At 41.7% G+C, this 24,135-nt stretch overlaps 1 protein-coding gene across 1 annotated transcript; it reads left to right on the top strand.

Moving 5' to 3' along the window:
* The first annotated feature begins 20,604 nt into the window (after positions 1–20,604).
* LOC139832320 (uncharacterized) lies at positions 20,605–24,135 on the top strand. Its single transcript, XM_071822056.1, has 5 exons — positions 20,605–21,195; positions 21,589–21,882; positions 22,003–22,230; positions 22,906–23,907; positions 24,019–24,135. The coding sequence occupies exons 1-5, from the start codon at positions 20,605–20,607 to the stop codon at positions 24,133–24,135; spliced, it is 2,232 nt and encodes a 743-aa protein (XP_071678157.1).

Consider the following 24,135-nt stretch of genomic DNA (forward strand, 5'->3'; position numbering starts at 1 on the left):
GCATGATTTACCGGTGGAAGATTTGGGTACAACACCTCCACCAAAGGAAGATCCTGTTTTTGATTTAAAGCCTTTGCCTGATAATCTTAAATATGCTCATATTGATGATAAGAAAATATATCATGTTATTATTAGTTCTAAGCTTTCAGAGATTGAGGAAGAAAGGTTATTGGAAATATTGAAGAAGCACCGAGGAGCTATTGGCTACACTCTTGATGATTTGAAAGGGATTTCTCCTTCTATTTGCCAACATGCTATTAATATGGAAGATGATGCAAAGCCTGTTGTTGAACATTGATACGTCTCCGACGTATCGATAATTTCTTACGTTCCATGCCACATTATTGATGTTATCTACATGTTTTATGCACACTTTATGTCATATTCGTGCATTTTCTGGAACTAACCTATTAACAAGATGCCGAAGTGCCAGTTCCTGTTTTCTGCTGTTTTTGGTTTCAGAAATCCTAATAACGAAATATTCTCGGAATCGGACGAAATCAACGCCCAAGTTCCTATTTTCACCGGAAGCATCCAGAACACCCGGGAAGGACCAGAGGGGGGGGCACTGGGCCCCCAGACCATAGGCCGGCGCGGCCCAGGCCCTGGCCGCGCCGCCCTATGGTGTCGTCGCCCCTTCGACCCTCCTGCGCCGCCTCTTCGCCTATATAAAGCCCCTGGATCGAAAACCCTGAAACGTTTGACGAAAACCACAGAAACCTTCCAGAGCCGCCGCCATCGCGAGGCCAAGATCTGGGGGACAGGAGTCTCTGTTCCGGCACGCTGCCGGAGCGGGGAAGTGCCCCCGGAAGGCTTCTCCATCGACACCGCTGCCATCTCCACCGCCATCTTCATCACCGCTGCTGCTCCCATGAGGAGGGAGTAGTTCTCCATCGAGGCTCGGGGCTGTACCGGTAGCTATGTGGTTAATCTCTCTCCCATGTACCTCAATACAATAATCTCATGAGCTGCTTTACATGATTGAGATTCATATGAGTTTTGTATCACTATTCATCTATGTGCTACTCTAGCAATGTTATTAAAGTAGTTCTATTCCTCCTGCACGTGTGTAAAGGTGACAGTGTGTGCACCGTGTTAGTACTTGGTTTATGCTATGATCATGATCTCTTGTAGATTGCGAAGTTAACTATTGCTATGATAATATTGATGTGATCTATTCCTCCTACATATGCATGAAGGTGACAGTGTGCATGCTATGTTAGTACTTGGTTTAGTCTTTTGATCTATCTTACACTATAAGGTTACTTAAATATGAACAAATTGTGGAGCTTGTTAACTCCGGCATTGAGGGTTCGTGTAATCCTACGCAATGCGTTCATCATCCAACAAAAGTGTAGAGTATGCATTTATCTATTCTGTTATGTGATCAATGTTGAGAGTGTCCACTAGTGAAAGTGTAATCCCTAGGCCTTGTTCTTAAATACTGCTATCGCTACTTGTTTACTACTGCTGCGTTACTACTGCTTGTTTACTGTTTCATTGCGTTACCACTGCTGCAATACTACCACCATCATCTACACGCCAGCAAGCTATTTTCTGGCACCGTTGCTACTGCTCATATATATTCATACCACCTGTATTTCACTATCTCTTCGCCGAACTAGTGCACCTACTAGGTGTGTTGGGGACACAAGAGACTTCTTGCTTTGTGGTTGCAGGGTTGCATGAGAGGGATATCTTTGACCTCTTCCTCCCTGAGTTCGATAAACCTTGGGTGATCCACTTAAGGGAAAACTTGCTGCTGTTCTACAAACCTCTGCTCTTGGAGGCCCAACACGTCTCTGAGGAAAAGGAGGGGGAAGTAGACATCAAGCTTATTTTCTGGCGCCGTTGCCGGGGACCTGAAGGAACAAGCTTTCCTCCCTCGTCAACCACGCGCCAGTCCTGGACAGCATCAAGTATTTTCTGGCGCCGTTGCCGGGGAGGAAAGGTAAAAGGTACTCACACTCCGGACCTCGGCTACCAAGCTATTTTCCGGCGCCGTAAGTACTCAAAGCTATTTCCTTTAGATCCTGCAATTGCATCTTTTTGTTTCTTGTTTACACTAGTTTGGTATAATGGACAACAATGAGCTTTTTATTCTATTTCCTGAGTTAAGACATGGATGGTTTGATCCGAAAATTAAAAAACCCATGGAACAGGTTAGTATGAACACTTTGAATACCATTGTTGCTAATGATATGGAAAATTCTAAGCTTGGGGAAGCTGGTTTTGATGAGCATGATCTTTTTAGTCCCCCAAGCATTGAGGAGAAAATTTTCTTTGATGATACTTTGCCTCCTATTTATGATGATTATAATGATAGTGGTCTTTTGGTGCCACCTACTATGGAGAGTAAATTTTGTTGTGATTATACTATGCCTCCTACACTTGATGAGAATAATAATGATAGCTACTTTGTTGAATTTGCTCCCACTACAACTAATAAAATTGATTATGCTTATTTGGAGAGTAATAATTTTATGCATGAGACTCATGATAAGAATGCTTTATGTGATAGTTATATTGTTGAGTTTGCTCATGTTGCTACTGAAAGTTATTATGAGAGAGGAAAATATGGTTGTAGAAATTTTCATGTTACTAAAATGCCTCTCTATGTGCTGAAATTTTTGAAGCTACACTTGTTCTATCTTCCTATGCTTGTTACTTTGCTCTTCATGAACTTGTTTATTTACAAGATTCCTCTTCATAGGAAGCATGTTAGGCTTAAATGTGTTTCTAATTTGCCTCTTGATGCTCTCTTTTGCTTCAAATACAATTTCTTGCGAGTGCATCATTAAAACTGCTGAGCCCATCTTAATGGCTATAAAGAAAAGAACTTCTTGGGAGATAACCCATGTGTTATTTTGCTACAGTACTTTATTTTATATTTGTGTCTTGGAAGTTGTTTACTACTGCAGCAACCTCTCCTTATCTTAGTTTTGTGTTTTGTTGTGCCAAGTAAAGCCGTTGATAGAAAAGTAAGTACTAGATTTGGATTACTGCGCAGTTCCAGATTTCTTTGCTCTCACGAATCTGGGTCTACCTCCCTGTAGGTAGCTCAGAAAATTAAGCCAGTTTACGTGCATGATCCTCAGATATGTATGCAACTTTCATTCAATTTGAGCATTTTCATTTGAGCAAGTCTGGTGGCCTAATAAAATTCGTCAATACGAACTGTTCTGTTTTGACAGATTCTGCCTTTTATTTCGCATTGCCTCTTTTGCTATGTTGGATGAATTTCTTTGATCCACTAATGTCCAGTAGCTTTATGCAATGTCCATAAGTGTTAAGAATGATTGTGTCACCTCTGAATATGTTAATTTTTATTGTCACTAACCCTCTAATGAGTTGTTCTAAGTTTGGTGTGGAGGAAGTTTTCAAGGATCAAGAGAGGAGTATGATGCAACATGATCAAGGAGAGTGAAAGCTCTAAGCTTGGGGATGCCCCGGTGGTTCACCCCTGCATATTCTAAGAAGACTCAAGCGTCTAAGCTTGGGGATGCCCAAGGCATCCCCTTCTTCATCGACAACATTATCAGGTTCCTCCCCTGAAACTATATTTTTATTCCATCACATCTTATGTGCTTTGCTTGGAGCGTCGGTTTGTTTTTGTTTTTTTGTTTTGTTTGAATAAAATGGATCCTAGCATTCACTTTATGGGAGAGAGACACGCTCCGCTGTAGCATATGGACAAGTATGTCCTTGGTTTCTACTCATAGTATTCATGGCGAAGTTTCTCCTTCGTTAAATTGTTATATGGTTGGAATTGGAAAATGATACATGTAGTAATTGCTATTAATGTCTTGGGTAATGTGATACTTGGCAATTGTTGTGCTCATGATTAAGCTCTTGCATCATATGCTTTGCACCCATCAATGAAGAAATACATAGAGCATGCTAAAATTTGGTTTGCATATTTTATTTCTCTAAGGTCTAGATAATTTCTAGTATTGAGTTTGAACAACAAGGAAGACGGTGTAGAGTCTTATAATGTTTTCAATATGTCTTTTATGTGAGTTTTGCTGCACCGGTTCATCCTTGTGTTTGTTTCAAATAAGCCTTGCTAGCCTAAACCTTGTATCGAGAGGGAATACTTCTCATGCATCCAAAATACTTGAGCCAATCACTATGCCATTTGTGTCCACCATACCTACCTACTACATGGTATTTTCCGCCATTCCAAAGTAAATTGCTTGAGTGCTACCTTTAAAATTCCATCATTCACCTTTGCAATATATAGCTCATGGGACAAATAGCTTAAAAACTATTGTGGTATTGAATATGTAATTATGCACTTTATCTCTTATTAAGTTGCTTGTTGTGCGATAACCATGTTCACTGGGGACGCCATCAACTATTCATTGTTGAATTTCATGTGAGTTGCTATGCATGTCCGTCTTGTCTGAAGTAAGAGAGATCTACCACCTTATGGTTAAGCATGCATATTGTTAGAGAAGAACATTGGGCCGCTAACTAAAGCCATGATCCATGGTGGAAGTTTCAGTTTTGGACATATATCCTCAATCTCAAATGAGAAAATTAATTGTTGTTACATGCTTATGCATAAAAGAGGAGTCCATTATCTGTTGTCTATGTTGTCCCGGTATGGATGTCTAAGTTGAGAATAATCAATAGCGAGAAATCCAATGCGAGCTTTCTCCTTAGACCTTTGTACAGGCGGCATAGAGGTACCCCTTTGTGACACTTGGTTAAAACATGTGCATTGTGATGATCCGGTAGTCCAAGCTAATTAGGACAAGGTGCGGGCACTATTAGTATACTATGCATGAGGCTTGCAACTTGTAAGATATAATCTACATGATACATATGCTTTATTACTACCGTTGACAAAATTGTTTCATGTTTTCAAAATAAAAGCTCTAGCACAAATATAGCAATCGATGCTTTCCTCTTTGAAGGACCATTCTTTTACTTTATTATTGAGTCAGTTCACCTATTTCTCTCCACCTCAAGAAGCAAACACTTGTGTGAACTGTGCATTGATTCCTACATATTTGCTTATTGCACTTGTTATATTACTCTATGTTGACAATATCCATGAGATATACATGTTGCAAGTTGAAAGCAACCGCTGAAACTTAATCTTCTTTTGTGTTGCTTCAATGACTTTACTTTGAATTATTGCTTCATGAGTTAACTCTTATGCAAGACTTATTGATGCTTGTCTTGAAGTGCTATTCATGAAAAGTCTTTGCTTTATGATTCACTTGTTTACTCATGTCATATACATTGTTTTGATCGCTGCATTCACTACATATGCTTTACAAATAGTATGATCAAGATTATGATGGCATGTCACTCCAGAAATTATCTGTGTTATCGTTTTACCTGCTCGGGACGAGCAGAACTAAGCTTGGGGATGCTGATACGTCTCCGACGTATCGATAATTTCTTATGTTCCATGCCACATTATTGATGTTATCTACATGTTTTATGCACACTTTATGTCATATTCGTGCATTTTCTGGAACTAACCTATTAACAAGATGCCGAAGTGCCAGTTCCTGTTTTCTGCTGTTTTTGGTTTCAGAAATCCTAGTAACGAAATATTCTCGGAATCGGACGAAATCAACGCCCAAGTTTCTATTTTCACCGGAAGCATCCAGAACACCCGGGAAGGACCAGAGGGGGGGCACTGGGCCCCCAGACCATAGGCCGACGCGGCCCAGGCCCTGGCCGCGCCGCCCTATGGTGTCGTCGCCCCTTCGACCCTCCTGCGCCGCCTCTTCGCCTATATAAAGCCCCTGGATCGAAAACCCTGAAACGTTTGACGAAAACCACAGAAACCTTCCAGAGCCGCCGCCATCGCGAGGCCAAGATCTGGGGGACAGGAGTCTCTGTTCCGGCACGCTGCCGGAGCGGGGAAGTGCCCCCGGAAGGCTTCTCCATCGACACCGCTGCCATCTCCACCGCCATCTTCATCACCGCTGCTGCTCCCATGAGGAGGGAGTAGTTCTCCATCGAGGCTCGGGGCTGTACCGGTAGCTATGTGGTTAATCTCTCTCCCATGTACCTCAATACAATAATCTCATGAGCTGCTTTACATGATTGAGATTCATATGAGTTTTGTATCACTATTCATCTATGTGCTACTCTAGCAATGTTATTAAAGTAGTTCTATTCCTCCTGCACGTGTGTAAAGGTGACAGTGTGTGCACCGTGTTAGTACTTGGTTTATGCTATGATCATGATCTCTTGTAGATTGCGAAGTTAACTATTGCTATGATAATATTGATGTGATCTATTCCTCCTACATATGCATGAAGGTGATAGTGTGCATGCTATGTTAGTACTTGGTTTAGTCTTTTGATCTATCTTACACTATAAGGTTACTTAAATATGAACAAATTGTGGAGCTTGTTAACTCCGGTATTGAGGGTTCGTGTAATCCTACGCAATGCGTTCATCATCCAACAAAAGTGTAGAGTATGCATTTATCTATTCTGTTATGTGATCAATGTTGAGAGTGTCCACTAGTGAAAGTGTAATCCCTAGGCCTTGTTCTTAAATACTGCTATCGCTACTTGTTTACTACTGCTGCGTTACTACTGCTTGTTTACTGTTTCATTGCGTTACCACTGCTGCAATACTACCACCATCATCTACACGCCAGCAAGCTATTTTCTGGCACCGTTGCTACTGCTCATATATATTCATACCACCTGTATTTCACTATCTCTTCGCCGAACTAGTGCACCTACTAGGTGTGTTGGGGACACAAGAGACTTCTTGCTTTGTGGTTGCAGGGTTGCATGAGAGGGATATCTTTGACCTCTTCCTCCCTGAGTTCGATAAACCTTGGGTGATCCACTTAAGGGAAAACTTGCTGCTGTTCTACAAACCTCTGCTCTTGGAGGCCCAACACTGTCTACAGGAAAAGGAGGGGGAAGTAGACATCAAGCTTATTTTCTGGCGCCGTTGCCGGGGACCTGAAGGAACAAGCTTTCCTCCCTCGTCAAACACGCGCCAGTCCTGGACAGCATCAAACATCAGCGTCGTCTAATTCCGAAGATGAAGGAAGTGGTAAGGAATGAGGTATTAAGACTTCTTGAAGCTGGTATTATATATCCTATTGCTGATAGTAGATGGGTTAGTCCTGTGCATTGCGTTCCCAAGAAAGGAGGAATGACTGTTGTGCCTAATGATAATGATGAGCTCATTCCTCAAAGAGTAGTTGTAGGGTATAGAATGTGCATTGATTTTCGAAAAGTTAATAAAGTTACTAAGAAAGATCATTACCCTTTACCATTTATTGATCAAATGCTAGAAAGATTGTCTAAAAATACTCATTTTTGTTTTCTTGATGGTTATTCTGGGTTTTCACAAATTGCTGTTAAAGCTAAAGATCAAGAGAAAACCACTTTCACTTGTCCCTATGGAATTTATGCTTATAGACGTATGCCTTTTGGTTTATGTAATGCTCCTGCTACTTTTCAAAGATGCATGTCTGCTATTTTTCATGGTTTTTGTGAAAGTATTGTAGAGGTATTCATGGATGATTTTTCCGTCTATGGGAATTCTTTTGATAGTTGCTTGCGAAACCTTGATAAAGTTTTGCAGAGATGTGAAGAAACTAACCTTGTTCTTAATTGGGAGAAATGCCACTTTATGGTTAATGAAGGAATTGTATTGGGACATAAAATTTCTGAGAGAGGTATTGAAGTTGATAGAGCTAAAGTTGAAGCAATTGAGAAGATGCCCTATCCGAGGGATGTTAAAGGTATTCGTAGTGTTCTTGGTCATGCTGGGTTTTATAGGAGATTTATTAAAGATTTCTCCAAGATTTCAAAGCCTCTTACTAATCTTCTTCAAAAAGATGTACCATTTGTTTTTGATGATGATTGTAAGGAAGCTTTTGAAACTCTTAAGAAAGCCTTAACAACCGCTCCTATAGTTGAACCTCCTGATTGGAACTTACCCTTTGAGATTATGTGTGATGCTAGTGATTTCGCTGTAGGCGCTGTTCTTGGACAGCGAGTAGATAAAAAACTGAATGTTATTCATTATGCTAGTAAAACTCTTGATGCTGCTCAAAGAAATTATGCTACAACTGAAAAAGAATTATTAGCTGTAGTCTTTGCTTGCGATAAATTTAGATCTTATATTGTTGATTCAAAAGTTACTATTCATACTGATCATGCTGCAATTAGATACCTTATGACAAAGAAAGATGCTAAGCCTAGGCTTATTAGATGGGTACTTCTTTTGCAAGAATTTGATTTACATATTGTAGATAGGAAAGGTGCGATAATCCTGTTGCTTTGATAACTTGTCTAGATTGGAAAATATTGCTTATGATCCTGTTCCTGTTAATGATAGTTTTCCAAATGAACAATTGGCTGTAATAAAGGTGAGCTCGCGAGACAGTCCTTGGTATGCTGATTATGCTAACTTTATTATTTCCAAGTACTTGCCTCCAACCTTTTCAGCTCAGCAAAGGAGGAAATTCTTTTATGACTTGAGGCATTATTTCTGGGATGACCCACACTTATATAAAGAAGGAGTGGATGGTATTATGCGAAGATGTGTTCCCGAATATGAACAACAAGAGATATTGAGTAAATGTCATGGTAGTGTTTATGGAGGACATCACGCCGGAGAAAGAACCGCGCAAAAGGTTCTACAATCAGGTTTTTATTGGCCAACTCTCTTCAAGGATGCGAGAAAGTTTATTTTATCTTGTGATGAATGCCAAAGGGTTGGTAATATCTCCAGACGTAATGAAATGCCTATGAATTATACTCTTGTTATTGAACCGTTTGATTGTTGGGGATTTGACTTCATGGGACCTTTTCCGTCTTCAGAAGGTAACACTCACATACTTGTTGCTGTTGATTATGTTACTAAATGGGTGGAAGCTATACCTACAAAAAGTGCTGATGGTGAGACCTCTTTAAGAATGCTTTTAGATATTATTTTTCCTAGATTTGGAGTGCCTAGATATATTATGACTGATGGAGGTTCTCATTTTATTCATGGAGGTTTTAGAAAAACTCTTGCTAAGTATGGTATTAATCATAGAATTGCTTCCGCTTATCATCCTCAAACTAGTGGTCAAGTAGAATTATCGAATAGAGAGATTAAATCTATTTTGGGAAAGACTGTTAATAAAACTAGAAAGAATTGGGCTAGTAAATTGAAGGATGCACTATGGGCTTATAGAACTGCTTATAAAAATCCCATGGGAATGCCACCTTATAAAATGGTTTATGGGAAAGCTTGTCATTTACCTTTAGAACTAGAGCACAAAGCTTATTGGGCTGTTAGAGAATTAAATAAAGATCCTAAACTTGCCGGTGATAAGAGGTTGTTGCAATTAAGTTCTCTAGATGAATGGAGAAGTGAAGCTTATGAAAATGCTAAACTCTTTAAAGAGAAAGTTAAAAAATGGCATGATAGAAGGATTATCAAAAGAGAATTTAATATTGGGGATAAAGTCCTATTGTATCGGTCTCGTCTCAGATTCTTTGCAGGGAAATTACTCTCGAAATGGGAAGGACCATATGTTGTCGAGGAGGTGTATCGTTCAGGAGCAATCAAAATTAGCTCTCTCCAAGGCAATGCTACGCAAGTGGTGAATGGACAAAGACTCAAGCATTATATCTCAGGTGATTCCTATAATGTTGATGTTGATATTATTCAAGTGGAAACACTGGAGGCTTTTATCAAAGGGCAAATTGACAGTCCGCCAGAACTCGACTTTGAATAGGTAACAGTACTGGTAATGAAAAGTACGCAATTTACTTTCCGAACAATATTTTTGCTGTTTTTGGAAAATATGAAAAATTACGAGTTCGAAACGGAGTGGAAAGGACGCACGAGGGGGTGCCACCATAGGGCGGCGCGGCCTGACTTGGGCCCGCGCCGACCTATGGTTTGGCCGCCTCGTCGCCCCTTTCCGACTCTGGTTTGATCTGGTACTTTCCTTTTGTCGCGAAAATATTTGCTATATAATCCCCCGGACCCCTGGAGGTCCGTATATCGTTTTCTCGACGTGTTTTGTTTCGAGCTGTTTCTGCCAGGATCTGTTTTCAGTTTAGAAGCACCATGGCCTCCAACAACAAGGGCAAGGGGCTTCCGGAGAAAGAAGTGAAGGAGGTGCCCTCAAGACAAGAGCAGCAAGCCGGAGGGAGCAAGCAAATCTTGGTGGGATCTGTTGACACTCGACGTTCTTTTTCTCATAACCTGCAGGGACCTTTACCACCCGCTCTTAGCCTCGACTCCTTCCCCATGTTGGAAGAAGTTCTACGGACTACCGATGAGTTTTGTGATCAATATCGGGCTCTAAGAAGAGAGGTGGAGATACTCCAAGAGGAGAATTGCCGTCTCCGAAGAATGTTGGAATACCACTCGATTCGCATCACAAGGTCATCATCGCCAATTTCAGATAACAATGAATCTCTTCGAATCTTAGTGCAGAATTGTCAAGCTGAGAAACTGAAGTTGAAGGAGTTCTGTAAGAAGCGCGGGAGGAGTTCATCACCATCATCGCCAAAGGAGTAATTCATCATCGGTATTGGCATCCCCTTGGTTTGTTCCAATCTTGGGGGAGTGCCGCGGTATCACGTCATCACTACCTTTTATTTTTATTGTCAAGTAGTGTCATATCATGAGTAGGGAAGTTATCATATAAGATGGGTTGCAGTTGGAAGTATCTTTCTTTTAGTTGGTTATCTATGTATCCCTTGGTGTGAGTTATCATTATGGAGTATTAATGAGAAGTCTTATCATTTACATATTGCACATCTTATTTTAGTTTGCAATCTTTATCATATGATTTACCTTGTTGTTAGTATTGGTATCACTTTGGGAGCATTGAATAAATCTATTTGGTTTTGGCAAACTTAGCATTGGTCAATAGCAACAACACTTTGAGGTTTAAGTAGAAAAGAGAAATACATGTAGATGTTTCACTGTCTTTCTTTCTTGTTAGCTCATAGCTTATTATTCTGAAGATTAAAATTGTTTGCGCTTACAAGGAAGATGCATGATTGTTTCTATCACATGTATATTTGTTTGTTTCCCTCGACTCTTATGCTTGCTAATTAACCTTGCTAGCCAAAGACCTGTACTGAGAGGGAATACTTCTCGTGCATCCAAACCTTAACCCAAACCTATGTCATTTGTGTCCACCATACCTACCTACTACATGGTATTTTCTGCCATTCCAAGTAAATACTTCATGTGCTACCTTTAAACAATTCAAAACTTATTATCTCTTATTTGTGTCAATGTTTCATAGCTCATGAGGAAGTATGTGGTGTTTTATCTTTCAATCTTGTTGGGCAACTTCCACCAATGGACTAGTGGCTTCATCCGCTTATCCAATAATTTTGCAAAAAGAGCTGGCAATGGGATTCCCAGTCCCAAATTAATTAAACTAAATAGACACTCCTCCATGGTATGTGATTGATGGACGGTACCCGAAGGATTCGGTTAGCCATGGCTTGTGTAAGCAAAGGTTGGGGGGAGTGTCATCATCATAATAAAACCATAATAAAAAGGCACTCCTTCATGGTATGAGATTGTTGGCAGGCACCCGAGGATTCGGTTAGCCATGGTTTGTGAAAGAAAGGTTGGAAGGAGTGCCACACAAAATGAAAATAATATGGGAGCCGCTCTTTGGAGGTTGTCTGGCAAGGGGGTTAGAGTACCCGCTACCAGTCGTTGACAACAACAAACACCCCTCAAAATGTTACTTTTATTCTCTTTATATGATTGCAAAACTGAAAAAGCTCTAGCACATGATTTAATCCCTGCTTCCCTCTGCGAAGGGCCTGTCTTTTACTTTATGTTGAGTTAGTAAACCTATTTCCCTCCATCTCAAGCAAGCATTTGAGTAGTTGTGATCAAACCATTATATTGTGATTTGCTTCATCGTGTCTTTTATTCTTCCTTGTTTAGTACAAGTTTTATCTGAATGAATATAGCTTTGCAAGTTATCAATGATCATGAAGAGACCATTATGATTGAGTATGCAAGTTGTGCCTTATAAACTTTAACATGAGAGCGCTGCTCAATGAGATAAGTATAATCCGTTAATTGTTCTCCGACCAAAAACGAAGTTTGCCATCACCAATTATGATTTCTTATGCACCTTAATTTGTGATTTCCTTATACTTGTTTCAAGTTGAGTTATAAGAGGTTGTTTACTATAATGTCTTGTGTGAATGAATATGATGCTTCTTGTCCGTATTTTATTTATCGACTCTTCACTCCATAAACATGTGGTCCTGTCTATCGAGCTCAGTTTTGCTTGGGGACAAGCGAAGTCTAAGCTTGGGGGGAGTTGATACGTCCAATTTGCATCACTATTTTATATCATAATTTGCTGTTATTCATTGATATATTTCATATTGGGACACAATACTTATGTTATTTCATCTATTTTGCATGTTTCATCATTATTGGAGGATCAAGCACCAGAGCCAGGATTCTGCTGGAAAAAGCACCGTCAGAACGCAATATTTCGGAAGATCAACTGTGGAAGGAAATTATACCAAAAATCCTATTTTTCAAGATGACGAAGGAAGCCAGAAGGAGGAGCCAGGAGGACCCAGGGTGGGCCCACACCCTAGGGCGGCGCGGCCCATGGCCTGGCCGCGCCGCCATGTGGTTTGGGGGGCCCACGACCCCTTTCGCCTCCTTTTCTTCGCGAAATCCTTCGTCCCGAAAACCTAAGCCACAGAGGGTACCTCGCGAAGAGTTACAGCCGCCTCTGCGGGGCGGAGAACACCAGAGAGAACAGAGCTCTCCGGCGGGCCGGAATCCGCCGGGGAACTTCCCTCCGGGAGGGGGAAATCGACGCCATCGTCACCGTCATCGAGCTGGACATCATCTCCATCACCATCATCATCATCTACACCATCATCACCGCCGTCTCCACCGCTGGACACCGTCACCGCCGTAGCAATTTGGGTTTGATCTTGATTGTTTGATAGGGGAAACTCTCCCGGTATCGATCTCTACTTGTTGTTGATGCTATTGAGTGAAACCATTGAACCAAGTTTATGTTCAGATTGTTATTCATCATCATATCACCTCTGATCATGTTCCATATGATGTCTCGTGAGTAGTTCGTTTAGTTCTTGAGGACATGGGTGAAGTCTAAATGTTAGTAGTGAACTATGGTTGAGTAATATTCAATGGTATGATATTTAAGTTGTGGTGTTATTCTTCTAGTGGTGTCATGTGAACGTCGACTACATGACACTTCACCATTTATGGGCCTAGGGGAATGCATCTTGTATTCGTTTGCTAATTGCGGGGTTGCCGGAGTGACAGAAACCTAAACCCCCGTTGGTATATCGATGCAGGAGGGATCGCAGGATCTCAGAGTTTAAGGCTGTGGTTAGATTTATTCTTAATTACTTTCTTGTAGTTGCGGATGCTTGCAAGGGGTATAATCACAAGTATGTATTAGTCCTAGGAAGGGCGGTGCATTAGCATAGGTTCACCCACACAACACTTATCATAACAATGAAGATTATTTAGCCGTATGTAGCGAAAGCACTAGACTAAAATCCCGTGTGTCCTCGAGAACGTTTGGTCATTATAAGTGAACAAACCGGCTTGTCCTTTGTGCTAAAAAGGATTGGGCCACTCGCTGCAATTGTTACTCTCGCACTTTACTTACTTGTACTTTATTCAACTGTTACATCAAACCCCCCTGAATACTTGTCTGTGAGCATTTACAGTGAATCCTTCATCGAAACTGCTTGTCAACACCTTCTGCTCCTCGTTGGGATCGACATTCTTACTTATCGAAAATACTACGATACACCCCCTATACTTGTGGGTCATCACTCACAGAACTCAAGATTACCTAAATCGCAGCCATCAATTAGCTCTCTCTTTGCCAATTCTGCCATACCAAGCTCACTCATATGTCCAAGACGCTTATGCCAAAGGTTAGTCTTACTAGATTCATCAGAACTAACAGCAGCAGCAATACCAGGCAAAGTGCTACCTCTAAGGACATATAATTTTGCAGAATTCATATCACCAATCATAATAATGAGAGAACCTGATGATACCTTCAAAAGTTTGTTCCCACCTTTGTACTTGTACCCGTCACAATCAAGGGTACTCAAAGAGATCAAATTCCTCGCCATGGAGGGTATGTGTTTCACTCCTGTCAACGTGCGTGTCATCCCATCATGGGTCTTGATCTGAACAGAACCAATGCCAACAATGCTGCACTGGTTGTCATTCCCCACACGCACAAAATCTCCACTCTGCACAGACTCATAAGAACTGAACCAATCTTTGTTACAGCAAATATGAAACGAGCATGCAGTATCAAGAATCCATTCATCATCACGTGAAACACATGCAGCCAAGACAACTAAGCAATCTCCATCACAACTATCACTACCAGCAACAACAGCAGCCTCACCCTTACCGGTGACAATGGCAGCCTTACCATTACCATCATTATTTTTCGGTTGGTAAGTTCCGTTCCTTTTCTCTTTGTTCTGCAGCTTCCAACAATCATCAATATTGTGGTTAAATTTCTTACAATACCTGCAGAACTTGTCACGTCCTTTGGACTTTGAGCGACCTCTGTCGCCCTTGCTCTTTTCTCTGTTGTTGTGGTAGTAGTTATCTCGCTGCTCAGGCCTGCCACGGACCTCTAATGCCTCCGCCTTGGAGGACGAACTTTCAGCCTGCACCATAGATTTCATTTTCTCCTTTTGTTGGAGAGCATCATAAACTTCCGCGAGAGTTAGTTTGTCGCGGCTCAATAATATGGTGTCACGAAAATTACTGAAAGAATTAGGCAGCGAGCATAAAAGAAGAAGACCTAAATCCTCATCCTCATACTTAACTTCTATAGACTGCAAATCAGAAACAATCTCTTTCCAGGAAGATAGGTGATTCATTACCGAACCTCCCTCTTGCAACTTATGCGAGAACAGCTTCATCTTCACGTGCAATCTGCCCGTGAGATCCTTGGACAAACAGATCTCCTCTAGTTTGACCCATAACTTGGCGGTGGTTTTCTCCTGCAGCACTTCCTGCAGAATATTATTGGACAGATGGAGTTGAATCAACGATAAAGCCTTACGGTCTTTCCGCTACTCCGCATCGGTCCAGGTATCCTTCGCTTTCTCGCCGAAAGCATCGATCGCTTCATCCAGATCTGAAGATTGGGCGAGAATCGCCCTCATCTTCACTTGCCACAAAGCAAATCTCGTGGTGTAGTCCAGCTGCGGTAGATCGAACTTCAGTGACGACATCTCGTAAACCCTAGATCCAAAGAATACGGACTCTGATACCACTTGTTATAATCGAGATGCACAATAAACGAAGAACGAAAAGTAAAACACTGCAGGGGACACGAGATTTTAACGTGGAAAACCCTTGCAACACACAAGGGAAAAACCACGGGCGCCAGCCAGCAAAACTTCACTATTTCGGTGGTGTTTACAAACGCCGTGGGTGTACAATGATGCGACAAAACCCTAGCGGCGGCTTACAGGGAATATATATAGACGGTGGCAACGATCCGTCGGGCCGAAGCGTAGCGTAGTCAGAAGTTAGCCTCCCTTTAGTATATGAATTTGGATCACAATATAACAATTTGTCCAATCAGGTGATGCCACTGCCCGATCTAGATGAACCTTCACATTTCTTCTTCCCCTTTGCTTATTGTCAAAGGTCCACGGTGCTCCTCTGAAACCAAGATCGGTTTACCAAAATTTGATTGCAGGAAAACGGTGTGCACTTGACCAGATTCGAGTTCGGTGATTCAACCGCGGATGCTTCCCCTTTGGATCCAGGATATGATGGGGGCGACCGGAGGGGACAAAGGCTGACAATGTCAGGTAGGCAAAGCATCATCAGGATGGATGCCCAAATGCAGAGAGTGCAGGTGAGGTTGGAGATGAACCACATTCAGTGGCTTTCATTGATTCTGGTAGCAAAATCAACTGCAAGGAGAGTTGTTCTAGACGATGGGCCAGCTGAAATGTTTACATTCTGATTGCTATACATATGATTTTTGATACATTTCTAATGCAGTCAGTGCATATCTTAAATCAATTTGCTCATACCATGAACCTGGCGGGGTAGGGTAATTTTTCCAGCTAAATTCGTCATACAGGTAAAGGAACAGATGAATTTAGTAAGGAACGATGCACTACTAGGTAGGATTCATATTTCACCATTGTGTTGGTATTTAATTGTCATTTTTACTTATCATAGCTCGCTTATATTTCTTGCCAATATTATGAACGCAAAATCATATTCTTGTAATAAAATTATTGTAAAAAATAAAGCATTAACTTGTAACATTCGCATAGGACTTTGTTCCCTTTGTGAACAGAATGAAGATGTTGTTATACCTCTGATGAATAGTAATTTGTGTATAGGGCTCAACTTTTCCCCCTTGTTGCCAACCTTGGTACATGCAGTCTTGAGTCACACATTTGCTTATTGTCTATTGATGCTACAAATTGAAATATTTGCTTGAGATACTTGACTGTGGGAGATGGTATGGATTTCTCTATGAAGGGTGTCACGCACCACCATGAGGTGAGCACAAACGCGTTTACATGCATTCAAATGTTCATGAATCATGACACAACCAGTAAGTACTTGATTTTTGCTGCTATGTCGCCAACTTGAAACGGTTTCAGCGTCAATTCCAATTTGTTTATGTATCTGTCACACGACCCTCCACATATAATTATACTTAGAATGAGTTCTTAGTTGCAGTATCTACCTGCAGTAGTCGAAAAGGAAACTATGTTGGAGACTTGAAACATCTCACTGAAGGTCTCTATCGGCTATATGGGATCCATTGTGACTTGGTTTCTGACAAAACCAGTAATGCCATTGTCAAAAAGCTCGCTAAGGTTAATTAGCAGACAACGGCGGACCCGATATGTATCCATCACCTATATGCATCACTGGTGAAACAAAAAGAGCCAACATGCTTTCAATATGGCCAGCCCAGGAGGCTCTCTCCAATGATGTGATGTTTCTCTCTTGTATGCACAAGCATACTGTCAGAGACTACATACAGTGGTCTCTATAGCAAGGGGTAAAACATTACTGCAGTAGCAGCATAAAAGTGAATATCTTCTTGATGAGTTTTTTGTTTATATTTCTTTTCCAAAAAATAATCCCATTCTCAAATTTTATTTATATTCTGCTTTCTCTATAAGTTCGCCAGATTTTCTTAATGGCATCTCTATTTGAGATCTTACACTGCATTCTTGTCGTTATGCCGTACTTTTCATATCCGCAGGTTAGTCCTAGCTTATAAGAGTATCCAAAAAGTGATGGTTCATATTTTTTGTAATTTATTTCTTGCTGCATTTTTTTGTGGCAGAACATTCAATAGAGATATTGGTTAGATACAAGCTTTTTTTGGCAATTAAGGTAGCATCTTGAAGTATTTACATCCGGTATTTCTATCAAAAATCATGTCATACCGACTCAGCTGTCTTGTATTGCAATCACATGTTGTTTTCTAATCAGCAGCAAGGTGTTCCATCTTTTCTTTTTGTAGGCAAGAGCAGATGTGTGACCGTTCAGGTTTAGATACCTACACATTTTCTATCGCTAAAACGATATATTCAATTCAAAAGACCAGAGTTTTATTCCTCTTGTGTATTTTGTTTCACATCTTTCAACATGTTATTCTTTGTGTCGAGCTTGCATTCTTCACTAGATGTGCAATGTTGGCTGTTTCTGGGAATGAAATATCTGAGCAAGCACATGATCTACAGACTAATGGTCTGAGGCATGGTTTCTGCACTATAAGTTGTGTCATTTATGCTATATAGGTAAAGAAAGTTCTCTATAAGTACATTTTGCATGGTTAGTTTGTGTAATTCTATTGTAGAATTGTCTGTGCAAGAGATGTCAGCAGCTGATCCTTAGGCCGTGGTCGTATGAAAGATGAGCATGTATACCAGATTGCCAGAAATGTAAACATGCAGAGAGGGATTTCATATTGTCATTTCAGGAGAAATCGGATTAGCAGAAGGCTACAGTAGAGAAAGCAACTAATTTACGATCGTAATAATAATAAACAAGTAAATGAGACAATACCACAAATCTAGTTGCTTTAATTAATTACGGCGATGAGATTGAATGCCGAGATAAGTAAGCATGGATTAGCTAGTCTGCGAACATGAAAGACATAAGCAGTATGATATCAGAAACACCTGATGTTAGCATCCAACTTGCCCAGAAAGTGATGTGAGAAAAACTTACTAGAAATGTATTCATGAAACAATGTTATTTAGCTTGTCCCTTAAGTTCAGGGCAGATCTAAAATGCGTCTTCTTTCAAAAAAATGTTAATGCGAGGAGGGGATGCAACTACGGTAGGTAAAAAGGTAATCCAGAAGGTAAATCACACTAATATATTGAGTAGAATTTAGACTAGTGTTAACTGTGATTATTTTCAGGAATTTACAGTAAATAAAGATGGGGCTTAAGCTCATTATTCCATTAATGAAATGTTTAGGTCCTAATAATGATATCTCATGCGTTTGCCGTCATCATCACTTGGTGTTGGCGATTAATTGGTTCCACCTTTTCTCAAATTCAGATCAAGTGGTAATCACTGCTAAATTTTTAAACGACTTTAGACCATCAAGTTATAATCAGTTTGCCATAATAGTTGTTCGATTTTGGCAATTGAAACTTCTCACACAATTTGAGCTTGCTGATTTAACTTATCATTTATGTTTGGCAAGCCCCAACATTTGAGTTAGTTTTCCGTTCAATAGTTATAGATCGACATGTACAAATTTACTCTCCGTTTACCACCGGGAGAAGTTTTAGACCTATATGTTTGAACATCGTGACACAACGATTGTGCCATCAGAAAATTTTGATGATTCACCAAGCTTTAGCCAATGTGCACAAACACAGAGACGAAATATGGATGCTGGTGAGCAGTGAGCTGCAGTAATTAGAATAGAATCTGATTAGCAGTACAATTTGCATGATATATAAGGCATGCCCAGATTTCAGTTTATAGCTTTGATTATTTCCATAAAATAAACTAGTTTCAAGAAATATTCTCTCAGGACTGTTGCATATCAGTTAGAAAAGAATTCAATTAGCAATACTAAAAAACCTAAGCTACACAATGTGGAACAGTCACTAGTTGACAAGAAATATCTGCATATTTACACTGTGGAAGCATGGAGTCTGGACAAAACATCTTGGGAGGGAAATATGCTGCACAAAATGGATTTCGTGGGGCAACAACCTAGTTGCTGATGAAGTATGACAGTTCAGATAAGAATTTAAGATAGTAAAATACTGGTCATGGACAGCTTAATAAAAGCAAGAATAGACAACACCCAGCGGTGCATGAGCCAAAGTGATGAATTCCTAACTTGTCTGGTAATACAGAACCATTCTTTAAGTACAACATATCGTTGGTGAATTATGATGTTAGCTAACCCCGAAAAGGAAACAATTCTGTCCTATAGGCCTAGTAGCATACGGTTATCTTTTAATCGGTTTTGAACCCTGTGATCTACAGTGTTTGACTTTGACAACAACAATGGGACAACGTGCAGATTTCATCAAAGGAAAAATTGCATTTGTCCGCCATGTATATATGCAAGTACAACAACCTAGAGAATTCAATCCTCGAATCACAATGCTATATAACTGCAGGAAAAAAATATCCATTTCAAATAAAAAATCATTGAGTAATACATCAAGTTTCGACAATATAGCATATAATTGCAGGACCCACCGACCCACATTCATAGACAGGTGGCATCAATATCTAACGTCAACGGATAACAAGTTGCATACTGTACAAAACTTACTTGCAAAAAATGAATAGAAAGAAAGAGACGAAAATTCAGACATTTCCAAATATATATACTAGTGTGTTCTCTAACATTTAATCCACATGGGGAACTAACGAGTGTCCACAGCAATTAGTCATTGAAGCAAATATATTAAGTTGCACGATATGTTCATATAACCAGACGCAATGAATCTCTTGTGCTGGAACTGTCGAGGGCTCGGGTCGGACTCGACAGTTGGCGAACTTCGCTGGTTAGTGAGGTTCTTCCGACCTACCTTCCTCTTCTTAAGTGAAACGAAGATGAAGGATTCGAGGGTGCAGAATTTTATGTGGTCTTTGGGCTACACAGGCAGTTTTGCTGTCAGTTCAGTTGGGCTTAGCGGTGGTCTAGCCCTGTTTTGGTTGCAGCCGTACTCCGTCTCTTTGAAGGGCTTTAACTCACATTGTATTGACGTTGTCGTCACAACGGAGAATAGTACACCATGGCGAGCAACCTTTGTCTATGGAGAACCTAAACGGGAGTTACGACATGAATTTTGGACTCTGTTGCGACGCATTCATGCACAGTGGGCTGGTCCGTGGATTTGTTGTGGTGACTTTAATGAAGTTCTCTGTGGAGATGAACACCTTGGTTCTTGTGACCGCTCGGAAGCTCAGATGTCTATGTTTAGGGACTGTATTGAAGAGTGTGGTCTGGTCGATCTCGGATTTACCGGGCCCCGGTTCACTTGGAGCAATAGACAACGCGGGGACGATCTTGTGTTGGTTAGACTGGATCGGGCGATGGCTAACGCTGCTCTCATGGAACTATTCGATGGGTTCCGGGTGGAGAATGTTATTACCACCACGTCTGATCATCTGGCTATCTCTGTGACTCTCGCTAGTTTGGACGATGTGCCGAGGCTACAACCAGTTCAGCAGATGTTCCGTTTTGAAGCGGCATGGCTGAGAGCGCCGGACTACAGAGAGGTAATGGAGCGGTTTTGGTTGGAGGGTAGGGATGGCTCTTCTTCCTTGCAGTCCACTTGTGACAATCTACGTAGGTTGGGTTTGTCTCTGAAAAAATGGAGTCGTGAGTCCTTTGGAGCTATTCAGAAGAAAATAGAGAAGCTAGAGCAGAAGTTGAGACACCTCCGTTGTTTTTCGGGTGAGGAGACGGAGATCCGGAAAGCAGAGAAGGAGTTATGCGAGCTCTTTGAGCGAGAGGAAGTAATGGCTCGCCAACGCTCGAGAGTTGACTGGCTTCGTGAAGGGGACAGGAACACGGCGTTCTTCCATGCGCGGGCGACTGCACGCAAACGCGCGAACCGTATCACTCGCCTAGAGAGGATGGACGGATCTTTGTGTGCTGATCCAGCAGAGATCAAGGGTATGGTACATAATTTCTATGAGCAATTATTTTCTTCTGAGAATTGTCCATCCGTTGATACTGTCCTTGAGGCCATTCCTCACAAGGTGACGGCTGAAATGAATGAAGCGTTGTGCTTACCATATTCTGATGAGGAGATCAAAGTGGCCTTGTTTCAGATGGGTCCGACTAAGGCACCGGGGCCGGATGGCTATCCTGCCCTTTTTTATCAGACTCATTGGGACTTTCTCAAATCTGAAATTTGCAATGCAATACGGAGTTTCTTGTCAGGGGAACCCATACCGGATGGTTTTTGTGATTCGGTTGTTGTCCTTATTCCGAAGACTACAAACCCTCAGGTTCTGAAAAATTTCCGCCCAATCAGTCTCTGTAATGTATTGTATAAGATTGCTTCAAAGGTGTTAGCCAACCGTTTGAAGCTTATTTTGCCTGACGTTGTCTCTGAAAATCAAAGTGCTTTTGTCCCTGGCCGGCTGATTACCGACAATGCACTGATAGCTTTTGAGTGCTTCCATACTATCAGACAACAACGAGTGAAGAGGCCTTATTTCGCTCTTAAAATTGACATGATGAAAGCTTATGATCGTGTAGAGTGGAATTATTTGAGAGGTTGCCTTGCTAGATTGGGTTTCAATGAAAGTTGGATTGACTCAGTTATGAGATGTGTTACATCAACAAGGTATGCTGTTCGGGTAAACGGTGAACTAACCGAACCAGTGGTGCCCACCAGGGGCATTCGTCAGGGCGATCCCATCAGCCCCTATCTTTTCCTTCTTTGTACTGAAGGTCTGTCGTGTTTACTGCAAAAACAGGAGGTCCAAGGTGAACTACAAGGCATTAAAAATGGTCGACTTGGTCCTTCTATATCACATCTACTGTTTGCAGACGACAGTATCTTCTTTGCTCGAAGTGACAAGAGAAGTGTTGATGCGTTGCACCGGACTCTAGAGTTATTTTGTGATGGTTCAGGTCAAAAAATTAATTTGGACAAGTCCACAATATTCTTTGGAAATGACTGCCAAGTGGGGATCAAGAATGAGGTAAAACAAAAGTTGGGTGTTCATAATGTATCTCTTCAAGATTCCTACCTCGGTATGCCTACCCAAATTGGCCGTTCTCCTATTGTCACGTTCAGATATCTCTATGATCGGATGTGGAGAAGGATTAATGGGTTGTCGGATCGACCCCTTTCGAGGAAGGGTAATGAGATAATGCTTAAAGCAGTCATCCAAGCGATCCCGACGTATGTGATGAGTTGTTTTGAATTGCCAGTAGCCATATGTGAGATGATGCGCAAAGCAATAGCTAATCAATGGTGGGGTTTCAAAGATGGTAAAAGGAAAATGCACTGGCGTTCGTGGAGCTGGCTCTCGTCACCTAAATCTATGGGTGGGTTGGGTTTTCGTGATCTAGAATTATTCAATCAGGCTATGCTGGGTAGGCAATGTTGGCGTATGATCACGGATCCCTCGTCTCTATGTGCGAGGGTTTTGAAGGGAAGGTATTTTCCAAACTGTGATTTTTGGTCTGCGTCTCGCCCTCGATCGGCATCCTATACTTGGCGAAGTATTCTGCATGGTAGGGATTTGGTTAAAAGAGGTGCTCTTTGGAGGATCGGTAATGGGGAGTCCATCAACATCAAGACTGATTATTGGATACCGGGTACAATACCATGTACGCTCCACACTTTGACGCCTATCCGTGATAGTTTGAAGGTGGCTTCCTTATTCTCGGCTCATGGGAGGTTCTGGGATGAAGAACGTGTTCGAGCTCTGTTTGCGGAGGATGTAGCGGAGCAGATCCTTCAGCTTCCTATTAGTCGTCACGACGATGAGGACTTCATCTCCTGGCCACACACCAAACATGGAGGCTATACCGTTCGCTCTGCGTACAACTTCGCCCGACACGAGTCGGCTCAGGCGGAGCGCAGCGGCAAAAATCGAGGCATGTCCTCCGATAATGGCGCCGTGGAGAAAAGCTGGAAGGCGTTGTGGGCGATTAACGCTCCTGGGAAGATGCTCATCACTCTCTGGCGCTTCGCGCATAACTGTCTTCCGAGCGGCCAGCAACTTCTAAGGCGGAGGGTGCCCTGTTCGCCGTCATGCATTCACTGCTCGGCTGATGAAACGGTGGAGCATGCCTTGCTTTTCTGCCCTTTCGCACGAGCAGTTTGGGATGGCGTGAAGGAACGGTTTGGAATTCAGCTTGGACGTAAGTGCTTCTCTACTCCTGAGAGGTGGCTCTTTGAATTCCTAGCTAGGTGTAGAGGTGACGAAGCTACTACGCTTGCTTTTACGTTCTGGCACCTGTGGGATGCAAGGAACAAGCTGCGGGAGGAAGGCGGCCATATTGACCCCTCAAGCGTTGCGAGGAAGGTGATTGCCTACATCGACATGATTCAAACACATTTGATCCAAGCTAACACAATCCCCAGGCGTGAGACATCTGCAGAAGTTTCTTGGTCTCCGCCGATGGAAGGTAAGCTGATGATTAATGTGGATGCGGCTTTGTTCAAAATCTCCCGGAGTATGGGAATGGGTTTTGTGGTCCGTGGCCATACTGGTGAATGTATGCTTGCTCGCTGTGACAAAATACCAAATGTCACAAGCCCGGAGCTGGCCGAGGCATTGGCAGTCAGAGGTGCTCTATCCTTCGCCAAGGAGGAAGGACTTGACAATTTTATCTGTGCATCTGATTGTCTCTCTGTTGTGCAACGGGTGAGTTCTCCGGCGAAGGATCGCTCGACTTGTGGTGCGGTGATCGAAGATATTAAGAGGTTGCTCTCCTCTTTTCAGTCTTCTTCTATTATTCATGTGTTTCGCTCGCAGAATGTTGTGGCTCATGTGTTAGCTCACTTTGTTGAATCATCTAGTAGCTTTGTGTGGCGTGGTGTGCCTCCTGACTGTATTAAGGAGGCTATTTGTAAAGACTCTATGGTTAATTGA

Source organism: Lolium perenne, chromosome 6 (genome assembly GCF_019359855.2).
Source record: "Lolium perenne isolate Kyuss_39 chromosome 6, Kyuss_2.0, whole genome shotgun sequence".
Taxonomy (NCBI): domain Eukaryota; kingdom Viridiplantae; phylum Streptophyta; class Magnoliopsida; order Poales; family Poaceae; genus Lolium; species Lolium perenne.

Coding starts and splice junctions, on each gene's coding strand:
- LOC139832320 (XM_071822056.1), top strand. CDS start 20,605: ATGGCTAACGCTGCTCTCATGGAACTATTCGATGGGTTCCGGGTGGAG. Junction 21,883..22,002: donor CAACAAGGTATGCTGTTCGG/GTAAACGGTGAA, acceptor CTGCAAAAACAG/GAGGTCCAAGGTGAACTACA. Junction 22,231..22,905: donor AAGTGGGGATCAAGAATGAG/GTAAAACAAAAG, acceptor GATAGTTTGAAG/GTGGCTTCCTTATTCTCGGC.